At 37.2% G+C, this 17,628-nt stretch overlaps 1 protein-coding gene across 1 annotated transcript in view; it reads left to right on the top strand.

Annotated features, from left to right (window-relative positions):
* The first annotated feature begins 4,337 nt into the window (after positions 1-4,337).
* Positions 4,338-17,628, top strand: part of SGPP1 (sphingosine-1-phosphate phosphatase 1) — a 33,544-nt gene continuing 20,253 nt past the window's right edge. The window contains exon 1 of the mRNA XM_006206998.3: positions 4,338-5,186. Within this exon, the coding sequence (XP_006207060.3) occupies positions 4,491-5,186 (696 nt within the window). The 5' untranslated portion in view covers positions 4,338-4,490. The remainder of the gene's footprint in view (positions 5,187-17,628) is intronic.

Here is a 17,628-nt window from a genome sequence, read left to right as displayed (position 1 = left end):
ATGTATCCTGAGAGACCTAAATTTAATCCTTTGTGAATGCCAAAGTAAAATGTGAATTTTATCCTGAAGGCTATGGAGAAACACTGAAGGGTTTTAAGCAGGATAGAACTGTGATCAAGTTTGCCTTTCAGAAAGCAGTTCTGAAAGCAGGGAAGCAATTTCAGGGGGTGGCGAATGGAGTCAGAAGTATGAAGACAGCTTATTCTATCTGAACATGCTGAGTCTGATACAATGATGGATATTTGTATAGTGATGTTAAAACGATAAGATATCAGATTCAATTCTTTAAATAAAATTTCCAAGGTACATCCTCTGGTTAATTCACCTTAGAGTTTAAGAATTTCTCACCTATATAATGTCATTTTAGCCTTTCCATAATCCCATAAGGACTCTTATTCTCTCCAGTTTGCAGTGAGGATTTATACCTCTGAGACTGTAAGTGATTTATTTGCCTTGGATCTTAAAGGAAGCCAGTGGCAGATCCAAGTTCCAAATTGAGCTCTTCTCAATCAAGACAGTGTTCTTTCCATAACTGCATACATTTATAGTAACTCATCAACTCTTTCTTCAGTTTCTGTTTTGCTCCCAGCACTATGTGAGTGGAAAGGAAAAGGAATTAGAAGATGAGCACAGGTCCTTGCCTCTGGGGGACTGCAGCAGATTTTGCAGCAACAAAAAATTGTCAGCAAAGCTGTAGATCAGCAATCAGATCTGTCTTCCAGTTCTAATTCTGCCTCTAACCACCCGTGTGATTACATTTTATTTGAAAATAAAAGAAACCCACCTCAAACAAACTTAAATAGAAGGGGAATGTATTGACTCCTGATATCCAAGGAATGACTGAAGAGTTAAGCATCAGGAAAGGCCAGGCGGCAGAGGTGGCCTGAGGAACCACCATGGGGAGGGGCTCAAACCTTGGTAGGAATCTTCAAGACCTTCTGTTCCTGCTGCTGTTTGGGGCAGTTTCACTTTCTCTTCCTGCCATCTAGATTTCTCTAAAGGAAGAAATATGTCTACTATGTTTGAGTTTAGAAATTAAAGGTTTAGCCACTGAGGTGATATCACCCAATCTCTCACTGGCCCAAAGTATAAGAATCTCGGGGAACCTACCCATTTTGTCCAGTGGGTAGAATAGAATCCACCAGAATTACTAGTCTTCCCACAGTGGGGCTTTGATTTACAAGTAAGACTTTGTCCTTATCATTAACAGATCTATTGCACCAGCAGGACAGTGTCAGCCCTTCCAAGTTTTGTCAACTTGCATTCTTGTTCCTTTTTAGAGCAGTCATAGGCCAAATCCCCATTTCCCCTCATCTCTGTCACCACTACCTTTAAAGAGAATATTTTATGCTGACAAAATCTGCCAGTGCTGAAGGACTCATAATTTAGCCATGGGTTATACAGTCTCCCATTATGATGGTATAAGTTAAGATTTTTTGACTTTACAACGGTGCAGAATTGTTATGCATTCAGCAGACACTGTACTTCAATTTTGAATTTTGATCTCTTCCTGGGCTAGGGATATGCAGTAGAAGATGCTGGGCAGGGCAGGGCTCCCAGTCAGCCACTAGGTACAAGGGTAAGCAACCTGCACACTTATAACCATTCTGTACCCATACAGCCATTCTACTTTTCACTTTCATTACTGTATTTAATAGATTAGATGAGACAGTCAACATCTTATGACACAATAGGCTTTGTATTGGATGCTTTTGCACAACTGTAGGCTAATATAAGTGTTCTGAGCACATTAAAGGTAGGCTAGGCTAAGCTATGATGATCGGTAGGTTAGGTGTATTAAATGCATTTTTGACTTAAGGTATTTTCAGTTTATGATAGGTTTAGCAGGACGTAACCCCTTGAAAGTTGAGGAATATCTGCAAAAATCATTTTGTTTTACATTTTTTCCTCTTTTTTTGCATCTTTAGGCTAAATAGTCCCCACAATCAAAAATTTCTTGGATAAATCTGAATAATTACTCTGTAAACAAATTGTTTTTCACAGGAAAGCATGTGTAAACTAACTCACCGAAGCTGTTCCACATTTCTTTATAAACCAAGTTGCTTCTTGTTTTTGAATGTCAGCTAATCATCTGTTTTACAGAACCATTCGTAGCTAAACCAGTGCCGCCTCCCTGTTTCTCATTCCACGGACAGATTGCTTATATCTCACTTCCTAGAACTGTTTATTATGTCTGGATTTACACCTTTGAATATACTTGCATGTCTTCTCATGTTTTGTCTTCCTCTCTAGATTATAAATGCCTCAATATTAGACACAATGTGTTCCAATCAGGGATGGACTATTATTTGCCTGCAGACCGATGAATTCAAATGAAATCCTCTCAAATCTTTCTTCCAATTCCCAGAACCCCAGTTCTAGTTCTGGCACTCATCATCTCTCACCTGATTACTATAATCGTCTTCTAATTATTTACCTGACCTTTGGTCTCTGACCTCTGGCAATTCATCTCTGATTTCCATCCTAGTCATCTTTCTAAAGTACAGTTCTGATGGTGTCACTGTCTAGCTTAAAGGCCATCAACGCCTCCCTTCTGTTTACAAAATAAAATCCCCAGCCTTTACAATTTGGTCCTATCTTCCCTTTCTAACCCCCTTCCAATCTCTTACCCTTCCAGTGCTGTGTTCTATAAGCTATTAATTGTTTACCAAATACATCTTTGCACATTTCCATCCCTTGTCTTTATTCAACTTCTTTCTTCCTAAAATGGGCTTCTTCACTTATTCATATCTTGCCTTTAATTATGATCCAGCTCAACTGGATCACCTCTTAACATCTTTCTTGCTGTCCCCAGTCAACTTGCCGCTTCTCCTTCTCCTGTCTCTATTTTAGCACTTACCATTTGCTTTGCACTCCAGAGGTGGGTCTATCTCTGTCTCCCATTTATACTGTGAGCAACTTGAGGGCACAGGTGATGATTTATTCATCCTTCTATGGCTACCTCCTAACAAGTAAAGCAGGAGGAGGAGAATAATTCTCCCTGGAAAAAGAAGAAAATATTTCTAATAACATAAGGGAGGGGAATTTTCCAGCCTGTTTCTTGGAAGAAGTTCAAAATTTTTAATTATAGACATTCACCTTACCTGAACTAACTTCCTAGAATGAGAGTTCGGAGTCCTTCTAATAAAAACTGTTCTTTCTAGAAGTCAAGTTGGTAACTTGTGAGACATGAAAGTTAAGTCTCTACACCAGTTTTATCAAAAGACCCAAAAATCTACCCAATGCATTAAGCCACCAATTACATTTCTTCTGTGCAAGACTGCTAGCTATTGGAATTTAATAAAAGGAAATTCTACATGTAAGTCAAGAGTAACTGTGCTCCCACACCAAAATATTTGTGAAGAATAAAACCGAACGGAGACCAACCTTGAAAATTCCCTGGGCAGACAAATCCAATTTAGTCAAACAAATAAAGTTTAACTTAGCTTATTTTTTATGACGAACTTGACCTGAGTCATTTTTTGCTTATGCCTCTGGAAGTCATAAACAAAACTGTTTCCCAAGGTTGACATGAGGTAACCACTGAAAATTCTAATATTATAACCAATCACTATGAAGAAGAAATAGTCACTTAAGTCTCACTGCATAAGATGCTAACGATATACCCCAGAGCCTCACTCCACGTTTTGGTCCCAGTGCTCCCAGTTTGCAAACTGTCCTTTTGGTGTGTTCACAATACACTTTTACTAATTACTACTTCAGTGATTCTTTGGTTTTACTTCGGCTATTTCTGAACGTTTGATAATCAATGACACACTATTGTCCTGGGATCTACATCAACTCTTGCTCCCACTAGTCAATTGGCACGTGGCTTTCAGGACATCAACCGTCAGGGACAGATCTGTAATTACTTGTGATTCCTTGAGTCCGATTCCGGGCGCGTGGTGCTTACTTCTCCATTCACCGTTTGATTCTGGGCTAAAAGGCCGTCCGGGTGCTTGGCACCAGCACCGCCGAACTTGGCACCAGGATCGTGGTCTCTCCCAGTCAACACTGGACAGAGGGAAGTCGGGAACCCCAGGCTGAGGGGAACCAGGGCTGAAGATAGAGAAGGGGGACGGGCGACGTCCTGCCCGCCGAGTGCCGCGACGCCTGGTGGGTATTAAGCAGAACCTCAAGGCCGCCGCCCCGCGGCGCCTCAGCGCCCCTGACGCCGCCCGGATGCGCTCGGGGCGAGCCCGCGCGGCCGGGCCCCCTTCCTGAGGCGCGGTGGGGGCGGGGCACGGCGCGCGCCGGCGCGTGGAGGCCGCGGGCGGTGGCGGAGCGCGCGCGGGGCGGGGGCGCGCGGCGGCCGCTGTGGCCTGTGGCGCCGTCAGCCGGCGTAGCAGAGCGAGGCGACAGAGGTGCAGCTCCCGCTGCGGCTGGCGCTGCCGTTGGCCAGGCGCGCGGGGACGGTTCGGAGCTGCGCCGGGGCCGCCCCACCCTCCCGCCGCCGTCCTCCGGTCCGCGGGCCCCGCCGTCCCGTTATCATGTCGTTGAGGCAGCGCCTGGCCCAGCTGGCCGGCAGTTTGCAGGAGCCGCAGAAAGTGGCCCGTTTCCAGCGGCTGTGCGGGGTGGAAGCGCCGGCGAGCCGCACCGCCACGGCCACCGCGGACCCGAGGGAGGATGAGAAGGCGGAGGCGCCCCTCGCCGGAGACTGCCGGCGCCGAGAGCTGCAGCTGGGGGCGTCCGGAGGCCCCACGCCGCCCGGGAGCGACCGCAATCTGTGCCCCTCCAAGCCGGGTGGCGGCGGCGCCCCCAACGGCGTGCGGAACGGGCTGGCGACCGAGCTGGGCCCGGCCTCGCCGCGGCGCGCGGGCGCCCTGCGCCGCAACTCGCTAACGGGCGAGGAGGGCCAACTGGCCCACGTGAGCAACTGGCCTCTCTACTACCTGTTCTGCTTCGGCACGGAGCTGGGCAATGAACTCTTCTACATCCTTTTCTTCCCCTTCTGGATCTGGAACCTGGACGCCCTGGTGGGCCGGAGGCTCGTGGTCATCTGGGTGCTGGTCATGTACCTGGGCCAGTGCACCAAGGACATCATCCGCTTGCCGCGGCCCGCCTCGCCGCCGGTGGTCAAGTTGGAGGTCTTCTACAACTCCGAGTACAGCATGCCCTCCACCCACGCCATGTCCGGCACAGCCATCCCCATTTCCATGATCCTCCTCACCTATGGCCGCTGGCAGGTAAGGTTCCCTGTTCTCGCCCCGCTCAGCCTAGGGGAGTAAAAGAAGTCGGATCCTCGTTGATCTCCGCAGTTACTTTAGTTTGGATGTTCCCCTCCCAAACCTCTCTGCACAGGTTTTCACAGTACCCTCAAACAGGCCCTTTCTATGTTTAAAAATGATCGTAAAACGATCAGGGGAAATCTGGAGACTAAGCGGTCAAACTGTATTTTATACTAATGCCTTTCTTAGAACCTAAAAGAAACACTGTTCGTGGACTAATAATACATTGTCATCGGGCTTTGGTTGAGTTTCTAAATGGCTTTAATACTTGTGATGCACAGAACGTTATTGTGATTAAGAATAATGTCCTTACAATTAATTAATCGTTGGGTGACTAAGATTCACCAGTTTTATGTGCTGCCTTTCCCCAAATTGTTTCAGGCGTAGATAAAGTCATTGGCTTTACTCCGAGACAGTGTTTTTAAAACAAACATGGTCGTTCCAGGCTATGAAGTAATGGATTTTAAATGAAAGCCACCCTTTGTGAAAGTTAATGGAGCACCGCCTGAATGCTCTTTTTAAGGGGTGTGGTTGCTAATTTGCTGATAGACACAAAGTTTAATTAGCTTCTGAATCACTGATCTGTACAATCAGTTGTTGAGCTGCAGTATTACTGTTGAATGAGCTCTGTCTGTAAATGCACGCTTTTAAAGTTATTCTTAAAATTAGGATTCTTCATCAGACTAAGTGGGTTTGTAAAAATGATAAGTATGACAGCAAGATCAGCCTGACAGTTTTCAGTTCATCATGGTTTGTAAATGTTACTTAAATTTAGAAGTGAGTTCTTTTTCATATAGAAGCAAAATTTACTCTTAGACTGATGTTCTTTGCTTCTGTTTAAAATTTTTATTGGACTATAGTTGATTTACAATGTTGTGTTAGTTATCTGTCTTTTAAATTGTAAGGTTTGTTCATCCTGCAGATGCAGACCAGTCCACTAATTTAAGAATAAAGTTAGTGACTGAAGAATCCAAGGAATCAGACTCCCTTGATTTTATTTTCCCATTACAACACAGAATCATCTTACAGTGAGAAATACACATTCTGTTTAAAACTCCATTATGATAAGCTCACTTATCTCAGATTTAATTGTCCCCATGGACACTTCCGTGCAGTGCATCTCTCATACAGGAACATGGAAAATATGTACTGTGTATACTAAGAAGTATCAGAATTATGAGGGAAGAGTACCATGGGAAGTTTTTTTTTTTCCTATTTAACCACAGGAGATACACAGTAATATTCAGACTGTAAAGTAGTACTGCCTGTTTTACATGATAGATAAATATTTCAAATTTATTTACTCTAGATGCTTCAGAATTTAAGATTGTCATTGAGTTATGTTGGGCATGATATTTACTGGTTAGCTAATGATGTTTCTCTTTATTTTTATGAGATTTTCAGGATTCCATGATAACGCCTTTTGTAACTCCTCATTGCGTAGCTATGTGGCATGTTATTAATATTAGCAGTCCAAGTAAGAGAAGATGGTTTTGAGCTCATCATCATTCAGAACACATGTTAACAGAAAGTCTGAGAACAGTACTGCTGGACTGTTTATGGGATGAAGCTATCAATGTTTTAACATTTTGGGGTTATATGAATTATCAGAATATGCTTATGTTATAGTTTTTGAACAACCTAGTGTATTTAATACAAAGTTTGAGGAATTTATATATCATACTGTTTTAGAATTTGAGCTGGACAAGACTTTAAAACTCACCTAGTCTCAAATTGTAATTTTACAGGTTTGGAAACTGACCAGTTGCATTAGAATTAATCTGTAAAATCAGTTTGTTTCTTCATTTACATGTTTTCACTCTTAAGTTTGAATGAACTTCCAAATTTGAATAATTGTTTATTTTTGGTTAGCTGTTTTGAAAGAAAGTCTCTTATATGAATGTTCTATGTTTATAAATGTACATAATTTAGTACAAAAAACCAAAATGACTTTTCTACCATTTTACTTTTTTAAAAAATCCTTGTTATGACTTGAAAACAAAAGGGCCTTCCTTTTGCTCAAGTTATTTTGGTCCTCTTCTCTACCAGTTAGTATTTAAGTACTTGGGAGGCTTATATTTCCAGAGTGGGTAATGAAAAAAATATATACATTGGAAAGTGGGATAAGAATTAAACAACAAAAGCCTAATGTTTTTGTAATTAATAGCAGTTTTGGTAGACAGTTGTGTACACCTGCTTGTGCCTCTACTGCTTATTCAGGACCTCTATATGCTTAGGATGCCGAAATCTCTCGGGAAACTGAGTCATCTTACATGCCATCCCTTTGGTTTGGAATAACTACTTCATTCTTCCCTTCATGCCACTTATTGTTCCTACTTGAAATCTGGTCAAGATTCACTTTCATGGAGCCTTTTAAAATAACCCTTTCTGTTTCATTATTCCTCGTTTCTTCTTAAAATGACAGTAAACCAAAAAAATTACTTGAGGGCTTGCTTAATTAAAGTGTGGTTTCTGCACCTTACTCCCAGAGATTCTGATTCGTTAGGTAAGTGAGGGGTATTACATTTTACTGAAGTTCCCCAAGTATTTTTGAGGGAAAAATGTACTTTCTTCAGTCCCTTCAGTAATTAATTCTTGATCCTTATAATATATTTTATATTTCTCCAACATTGCTGTCTCAGTTCTTTTGTAATTCTATTCTTTGAATCCTCTTGCAGTATCTTGGTAATGCAAAAAGGGAGATTGAAACAGTATGGCTCTAAACCATTATTTGGTATACTGGAAGAATTATTTTTTAGAAATTTTACAGTAATGCAAGATAGAAAGTGTTATGGCATTTCTACGCGTATTAAATAACTTGATCCATTGGACAAGATAATGATTATTGTTCACATGTAATTTATTAGGATTTTTTGTAGCCTGAATTGGGAAAAAATAAGAAATAAAGAACATCAGGTATTAAGAGCATAGTCCTTTGAAAAACAATCTGAAATTAAAAAAATAAGGCACTTCTCTTGTATTTATGTCTGCATGTTCTTTTCAGAAATAAAAAGGCTTAATTTTTAAATAAGACAACATATAATGAATGAGTTCTAATTGTATACTTGATTTAATAACATTAAGCAAGTTTTAGATGAATTTCATTTTTTAAAAATGAATGACAGCACACATTTTATAGCCTAACCCATTCCCAGATAGTCCCAGGTAATATGTTTTCACTACTTTTAGTAATATTAATGGTTGCATTATTAACATTATTAACATTTATTAAGGTCTTACTCTGGGTCAGACATTGTTTGAAATGTCTGTTACTGCATTTATTCTGCTCTTAAAATATCCCAGTGTTTGGTCCTATTATGAATACAAGTTTACAGATAGGAGACTGAAGTAGAGAAAGGGTAAGTGATTTAGTCAAAGTAACATAGCTAGTGATTCAGAGGCTGACTTTAAACTTTATAGATGGGCCCTAGAGCTTTCAGAGAAAAAACTCTTTTCATGTCACACTTTGTGATTTTTAAATAATCTTTGCAATAATAAAATTTTTCAAATAGATACGAGTGTGTTCTTAAAATACAAAAATAGCTTTTATATGCCTTGAGAAGATTATGTGTACATACATGTGCAATAAGCACAAATATTTGTGTTTCAAAGATATAAGTTGTTAACTGAAATTAAATGCTGATTTGACCACCCTTCCTTTTCTCTATCTTTCTAATATAAATAAAAAATTAAACATAATGAGGGCTTTAGAGGAAAAAAAGAACATAAGATATTCTATCAAAATATAGCTTATTGTAGATAATAAAGGAAGATATCTGTGAGATCATGGAAAGGTAAACAGAAGAAAGACAAGAAGTAGTTGTTACAAAAGTAGGTCACAAATGACAAAGACCAGAAAAGGCTTTAGGAGACAAGGGAAACATCATTCTGGGAAGAAACACAGTTTATTAAAAAATCAAATTGGATTGCTACTTGATTTCTTTTTTATCTTGTGTGATACTTGTGTTTGAAATGCACATTTTCCTGATTTTATAAGTGCTTATTATTAACTCTTGATTTTAAATTATTTGGGTAGGTAATGGATTGTAGAAAATTCAGTATTTACATAAAAATATGAAGAAGAGAGTACATTTCTCTTCTTTTTCTATTCCACAGCTTCCAGGTTCTCTTTTCCAGAAGGATTCTTTGTTAGAAGTTTCTTGATCAGTCTTCTAGAGGTAGTCTTTACTTCTGTAGGCATATATATATATTTATTTTTAAAAAACTTTAAATGGTGGTACTGGGGATTGAACCCAGGACCTGGTGCATGCTAAGCATTCCCTCTACCATTGAGCTCTACCCTCCCCCTAGTTTATTTTTCATACAAAAGGTAACATACTATCCTAGACCTTGCCTCTTTCACTTAAAAATGTATCATGAAGATTTTCCTTTTCTTTTATCCAAAAATTAAAGAATACTAACTTTGTGCTTGCAGTAGAGAGCTATCTGATGTTTTTTCACATGTGCATGATGAGGTTCCAGTATATTAACATAATTTATTTAAAAGTTGACTATTGACTGTTTCAGTACTGCGTAGTGAAAGATTTTCTCTATTTTTTTTTCTATTAGATTGTTGGCATTTTACTAATTTTTAAAGACTGTACCTCTTTGGTTTTCTTTTTTTTCCTTTAAGTCCGTGCTCTACATTCAGATAATGTTATACCACTTCAAGTATAGCAACAGTATACTTCATTTTCCCCCTTTCCCTCCTTTGTACTATTGTCATACATTAACCATCTATATATGTCATAAAATTCAGAAAACATTGTTATTTTTGTAGTGTTCCTGCATTATTTCTAGAAATTATTTTTTTCTCCCTTCTTCCCCCACATCCTCGCCTTCTGGGACTTCAATCTCATGTGTGTCAGATTGTTTAACACTGGTCACTAATAAATCACTAATACTTTGATGATGATTATGATGATGATAATGGTGGCGGTGATTATAGTGTTTTGGCTCTCCAGGCTTTGTTTTGGATAGTTTCTATTGCTATGACTTCAAATTCACTGATCTTTTCTTCTACAATACCTAATTTTCTGATAAACTCATCAAGTAGAATGAAATATAGTTACAGTTAAATTACTTACCAGTTTAATCTCTTTAGGTTTTCTAGAGTGGGTCTAGAATAACCATAATCTAGAGCTAATTTAGTCTCACTACTAAGGTGATAACCTTCCAGAGACAACCCAATTCCCTCAGCACTGCACCTGTTGGAAAACCAGTTACAAGCCTTTGTGAGCTTTGGGAATTATTTGTCCTACTACTTTCCAATAGTTTTCTCCCAGCCTGGTGCACTTTCATTCCATGCATGCACAGATTAGTTCTCAGCCAGCAATTTGCAGAGATATCTCTACAAATCTCTGGGTCTCTCCCTCTGTGCAGAGTCCCTTCCTAGTACTCTCCTGGAAATTATAGCTGCTTTGGCCTCTGGGAACTCCTGTTTATCTCCCGTTAATTCAGTGGACTGAATTGTTTTGGTTCTTCTTCTGTGCTACAGCCTGGAAACTGACTCTAGCTGCAAGCCAGGGCAATCATAGGACTCTTCTCATTTGTTTCCCTTTTCTCATGAATCACAGTCCTGTGCTACTTGTTTTCTGAAAACCGTTCTTTCATATCGTTTGTGTAGTTTTCTGGTTGGTTACAGTGGAACAGCTATTCTTACAACATTTAATCACTTAAGGGCAGAAAGAGAAATCCTCTTAAATCTACTTACTGTTTTCTGTTTTTTTATAAATAACACCTTACTGAGATGTAATTCATATACCATACAATTCACCCACTTATAATAGTCCATTCAGTAGCTTTCAATATATTCATAGAATTGTGCAATCATCAACACACTCAGCTTTAGAACATTTTCATCATCCCCCAAAGAAACCTCATACCCATTGTAGTTACTCCCTATTTCCCCCAATCCCTAGGCACCCCTAGGCAACCACCAATCCATTCTATAGATTAGCCTACTATTGTCATATCATGTAAATGGAAGCATGCAGTATCTCTTGTGACTGGCTTCTTGCACTTAGCATAATGTGTTAAGATTCATCTATATTATAACATGTATCTTCATTCCTTTTTGATACTGAATAATATGCCATTGGATGGATATACCACATTTTATTTATCCTTTTCATCTGCTGATGGAAATTTGGGTTCACTTTTTAGTTATTTTGAATAATGTTGCTATGGATATTTTTGCATAAGTTTTTGTGTGGACATTTTTTTGTTTCTCTTGGGTTACTTACTAGTTTTTGAAGCCTTTTATGTGGTGAAATTAGCCTTTTGACTGTGGTAATTTGGAAGTGTTTTCCTAAATTGTAACTTCTCTTCTGACTTTGTTTTTCTCCAAGCAGAAATTTTTCTTTATATGTCTCAGTCCTTTGTTTTATAGTTTTTAGGTTTTGTGTAATATTAGGATGGCTTTCTACCGTGGTTTCTTATGGTACTTTTATGTTTTTTTTTTTTAATGCTTAAATCTTTGAACCATTTCGTTTTGAGGAAGGAATCCAACTTGATATTTCCCAATGGCTCCATTTATTGAACAATCCATTTTTCTGTATTTACTTGAACTGTCACTTTTATCGTATATTAAATATAGGTATATGTTTGGATCTGTAACCATAATTTGATTTAGAATGATATATCTGATTTTTGTGTGCAAGTTCTAGACTATTATACTTATTATAGCTTTATAAATATTTTTTCAGAATTCTTCCTATTTTAACTTGTTTATCTTTCTATGTGTACTTCAGATTTTGTCTAGCTCTAAAAGAAAAATCTTTTTGCTATTTTTTTAATTGGAAAAATAAAGTTGTCCTTTCACATTTAAGTCTTTGATGCATCTTTAGTTGGTTTGTGTATGTTGTGAGGTATGGATCTGGTATAAATAATAAACAGACCTTGTGCCATTTTTGAATTGTTTATCCTTTCTCCACTTACCATTTGTGTTATATATCAAGTTCCCATACGTGTATAGGTCTAATTCTGGGTTCTCTGTTCTATGTCACTGGTCTGTTTGTCTGTTTATCAATATCATTGTCTTAACTGCTGTAGTTGCTTTAGAATAAGTCTTGGTATCTGTTTCTGGATGTTTTTTATCATATTCTTCAGAACTGTGTTGGCTAATTTTTGACTATTTGCTTTTAATATGCATTTTAGAATCAGATCTTTAGTTTCCATGTAAAACCCTGTCTGGACTTTTACTGAAATAGCAATGAATTTATAAAGTAATATGGAGAGAACTGATAGCCTTATAATACTGAACCTTCTTATGTTTGAATATGGTAAATCTTATTTATTTAGATTTTCTTATATGTATTTCAATGAAGTTTTATACTTTTCTCCATATGGATCAAGCATATCTTTTGTTAGGTTTATTTCTGGTTACTTTATTTTTTTGTTACTGTTGTAAATGATATCTTGTTAAAATTCAAATATTCTAACTTTCTGTGGCTGGAATACAGAAATGCACTTGATTTTTATACATTGATCACATCTACAACTTTGATCAACTCTCCATTAATTTAGTAATTTGTATTTATATTCTCATCTGTAATCTATTCTCATCTGTTCTAGAAAAGAAATCATGTCAACTGAGAATAATGACATGTATATTTTTTTCTGCTCTAATTATACTTCTTTTTTTCCTCATTGACTAAAAAGCTTTAATCAAGGTAATGACATTCAATTCCACAAATATAATCTCTTCATATTTCTAATAAGTACTAGGCAATAAATAAGCTCTCCAGATATCAGAGTGAGTAAAACAAATATTGTCTGTTTGCTCAAGGAGATTAGATTGGTGTTTTAGAAATACTCTTATATCAATAGTATGGAAAATGGACTAAAGAGAAGCAAGACTGGAGGCAGGTAAACCAGACCAAGTAAGAGGTTACTCTGAGACGCTGTCATCCCAGGCTCGAGGGATTCGAGTCCTCAGAAATGTCCACTGATATAAAACATAACTCTCAGCTTTTAGGTTGTGCATTTTATTTCAGTCGACAATAGTATCTGCCAATCCCAAACTCCCAATTTATCTGGCCCTCCCCTCTCTTCCCCAGTAGCAAAACAAACCAAGTTTGTTTTCCATCTCTGTGAGTCTGTTTCTGTTTTGTAAATAAGTTCATTTGTGTCATTTTTTTTTCAGATTCCACATATAAGTGATATCATATGATATTTGTCTTTGTCTTACTTCACCTAGTATGATCATCTCTAGGTCTATCCATGTTGCTGCAAATGACATTTCATTCCTTTTTATGGCTGAATAGTAGTCCATTACAAATATACATATATCACATCCTCTTTATCCATTTATCTGTTAATGGGCATTTAGGTTGCTTCCATGTCTTGGCTATTGTAAATAGTGCTGCTATCAACACTGAGGTGCCTGTGTCTTTTCAAATTAGAGTTTTCTCTGGGTATATGCCCAAGAGTGGGATTGCTGGATGAGATGGTAACTGTATTTTTTTTTTTTTTAATGGAGGTACTGGGGATTGAACCCAGGACCTCGTGCATGGTAAGCATGCAGTCTACTGCTGAGCTATTTCCACCTCCCCTGGTAACTCTATTTTTAGTTTTTTAAGGAACCTCCATACTGTTCTTCATAGTGGCTTTACCAATTGACATTCCCACTAACAGTGTAGGAGGGTTCCTTTTTCTCCACACCCTCTCCAGCATTTATTATTTGTAGACTTAAAAATATATATATTTTTAATTTTGGGGGGAGGTAATTAGGTTTATTTTTTAAATGAAGGTACTGGAGATTGAACCCAGGACCTTGTGCATGCACTCTACCACTGATCTATAACCTCCCCCCTATTTATAGGCTTTTTGATGATGGCCATTCTGATGGGTGTGGTACTACCTCATTGTAGTTTTGATTTGCATTACTCGAATAATTAGTGAGTTGAGCATATTTTCATGTGCCTGTATGTCTTTGAAGAAATGTCTGTTTAGATCTTCTGCCCATGTTTTGATTGGGTTTTTTTTTGATATTGAGCTGTGTGAGCTGCTTGTATATTTTGGAAATTAATCCCAAGTTGATTGCATTGTCTGCAAATATTTTTTCCCATTCCATAGCCTGTCTTTTCATTTTGTTTATGGTTTCCTTTTAAAGCCAATTCTTTACAGTGAATCTCTCAATATGTATGTATACATATATATCCTATTGGTTCATTTTCTCTAGAGAATTCTTACTAATACATTATGTCATAAATTTTCTATTGGTAAAAACTAGAAAGCATTTTTAATGAATAAATATTTTCATGTACCTGCAAAATACTTTTTATACTATAGGATTGTCCTTACTGTTAATATTATTTTCTTTATAGATGAAGAAACTACATTGCAAAGAGACTATGAAACTAGCCCATGGTACCTGAAGAACTAGGCACCTTTTGGGGAGTCTCCCTAACTCCCAACCCCCTGAAGGCTCCCTCACCTACAGGACTGCCATATTTTCTCTACATAATCTTGCCCATCAGGAACTGAAAATGGTACTGAGTTTGGGCAGGTTTCCTCTATGAAGAAGTAGTTAATTCAGAAACCTTCATCTGCCATGTAGACTGAAGAGCAGAGAAGCTAATTTGCAGAAAAAGAAAAATGAAGTGGATATGTACAAAGAAGGGGTGGTCCTGTGACTGTCCAGTTTATAATTCCAGTTTCTTCTTGAAGCTTAACCTCATTCTGCCCTAGGGTTATGTGAGATACTCTGTATCCTTCTCTTTTTTTTTTTCTCAAGATAATTTGATGTCTGTTATTTACAATTTTAGAGACCCAATAAATACATACAGTAAGTGGCTACAGCCAGGTCTGTGTAGCTCCAAAAACTGATCTTTAAACCACTAGATTATAATCCATAAATATTGATTTATTCATTATTGCATGGTATATATAATTTTATGATAAACATATTTACATATAACCTTTGCCCTCATTTCTATGTCTTTAGTGAAGAATTCTAGGAGAGAGGTTACTGGGTCAGTGTATGTAAACATTTAGAGCTCTTTTTTGTATTGACAAAATGCTTTCCAGAAAGGTTGCCTAAGTTTATAATTTTTTTCTTGGTCCTACCTCTGCCTCATGTTTAAGTTTCCTTAAAATTTTTAAAATTCTACTAAAGATAGTCTCTGTAATTGCTTTAATTGCAAGTCATTTTCTTCTTCTTTTACTGACTTCAGTGAATGTGAATGGAAAATATCCTAATAAAAAAAATTCTGATTATGTGTGATAAATAGCTAAGGAAAGCATATCATTAAGAATAACACCATTTGGTAGAATAACTGAAGGAAATGTTTAGATAAGTGTTCATGTAATAGAATTTACAATGACATGATTGGATAGTGGCATGAAATTAAAAATATCTAGGAGGTCTTGTAATCTGTTTGGGGTTTGGTAAATTTTTATTAATTAGAGGGTGAAGGATTTGTACATTTTCTTTCATCTTTTTGATAAGATCTAAATATTTAAAGTAAAAACATTCTCTTTAGAGGAAATACATGTATTCAGCAGACAAGGCTCAATATTCTCTCAGAAAATAGAAACTAGGAACCCATGCCAAACTTAAAATTATTGCCTATTTGTGTAGTGATTAAAGTGTAAAGTAACAGGCAAGGTAAATTGGAAAAGGTAGCAGAATTGGCCACTAGAATATAATACTAAATATTTAGCATCCCCTGGGTCTGTTTCTTATTCTGTAAAGAGAGGGGAGTGGAATTAATATGATCCTTTCTACTTCTAATTAGCTGAAATTTGTACCTAGCCTCCATTCTAAGAAAGACCTAAGAAAGAAATATCTAAAAAGAAGAAAGAAAAAAAGAAAAAAAATATCTGAGTGATATTTTTGATCCTAGGGATATAAAAAATTAAGCAAACAACATACTTTATACACATTTTATACAGCTTACTATAGTGGTTAAGAGAGCTCAGAGTGGGAATCAGACCTCCAGTGTTTGAATCTCTGCTCTGTAATTTAATACTTGTTTGATCTAGGGCCTCTCTGGGCCTGTTTGATATAAATTAGAACACCTACCCCTTAGGATTATGATGATTAAATGAGCTAATGTTTGTATAGCTTTTAGAATAGTGCCTGGTACATAGTAAACTATGTTAAATTAATCTGTTAACATCTCAGTAAAGAACAAACTCACATGCATTTCTTGTAACATCTGCCTAGGATTGAATTTTGGGTGTTAAAAACCCAGTCAGTTTATTTGTCAGAGATAAAGGATTGGGTTAGGTGGGGATAGAAGTGGAGAGTGAAGTGAAGTGAAGGAAGGACCTTTCGACAAATATGTATCAGAAGTGAGAGAAAGTTTAGTTAGATTACTATGGCAGAGCAAAAATGGAGAGCTGGTCCTTCCTAGTCTTCCTAGTTCTGACGTTTTAAAAAATAGAAAGTGGGGCTCTTAACGATTTGCTAAATTTGCCAGTGTGGAGAAGAAAGAGTTTGAGTTTTCTATTACAGTGCCTTTTGTATTTTGAAAACTACTGTAATGAACTGCCTCTACTCCACTTACTCCCCTAAGTGCTGAGGCAGCTCCAGAAGGGTTACTGTCATCCCAGACTAGATTTGCTCCCAACCCTAGAGAACGGAACTGAAGGTTAAAAAAAAAAAATTCCACAGAATCCACACTAGACAAAGGAGAAATTTTCTGTTATCCAAGAGACAGTTAGATATAGAATTATTTGCTAGGTTGGAATTGGAATGAATTAATGAGTTGGAAACTGCCCAGAAAAATGGATTTACTAAGTTTCTTTTGTTTCTACTCTGGTTTCTGCAGAGGGAATTAGGAATTTCCTTTTCATCTTAACTATCTGGAAAGTGGTGGTCTGCCCGCAGCTCTAAAATGATACAATCTATAGTATGTAGCCCTTATTTTTTTCCCTCATAAATCCCTTCCCTGTAATAGGAATTGGGAAATGGATCCTATTTTGTTAATAGAAGGCTACATTAACTAGTTTGGTAATAAATAGTACTTTCCTGATTGTGGTTTGTGATATAAAATATCTTTTAAATCATAATTAAGTTCTATTGATGAGTTTTCTTGCTAAATTGTTGTGATTTAAGAGTTTGAAACTGAAATAGTAATTAAGATGACAACAAATATGTTTGTTAAAACAATGGATTGAGCTGAAAATGTTTTAGTACATATTTTATTAATGTGTACTTTGATTTAAAGTATATAAGCACATGTAATATATATGTACATATAGAATATATATAAAATATATCCTAGTGTATAAATATATCCTATGTCAAAGATAAGAGCCTTTAATTTCAGTAATGTTATGTGGTTGTCAGTGTACCATTCTTTCATTTATTTGGTTAAATTTATCCCTAGGTATTTTATTCTTTTGGGTGCTGTTGTAAATTGAATTGTTTTCTTAATTTCCTTTTCCG

Source organism: Vicugna pacos, chromosome 6 (genome assembly GCF_048564905.1).
Source record: "Vicugna pacos chromosome 6, VicPac4, whole genome shotgun sequence".
Taxonomy (NCBI): domain Eukaryota; kingdom Metazoa; phylum Chordata; class Mammalia; order Artiodactyla; family Camelidae; genus Vicugna; species Vicugna pacos.
This window is presented reverse-complemented; position numbering and strand designations above follow the sequence as displayed.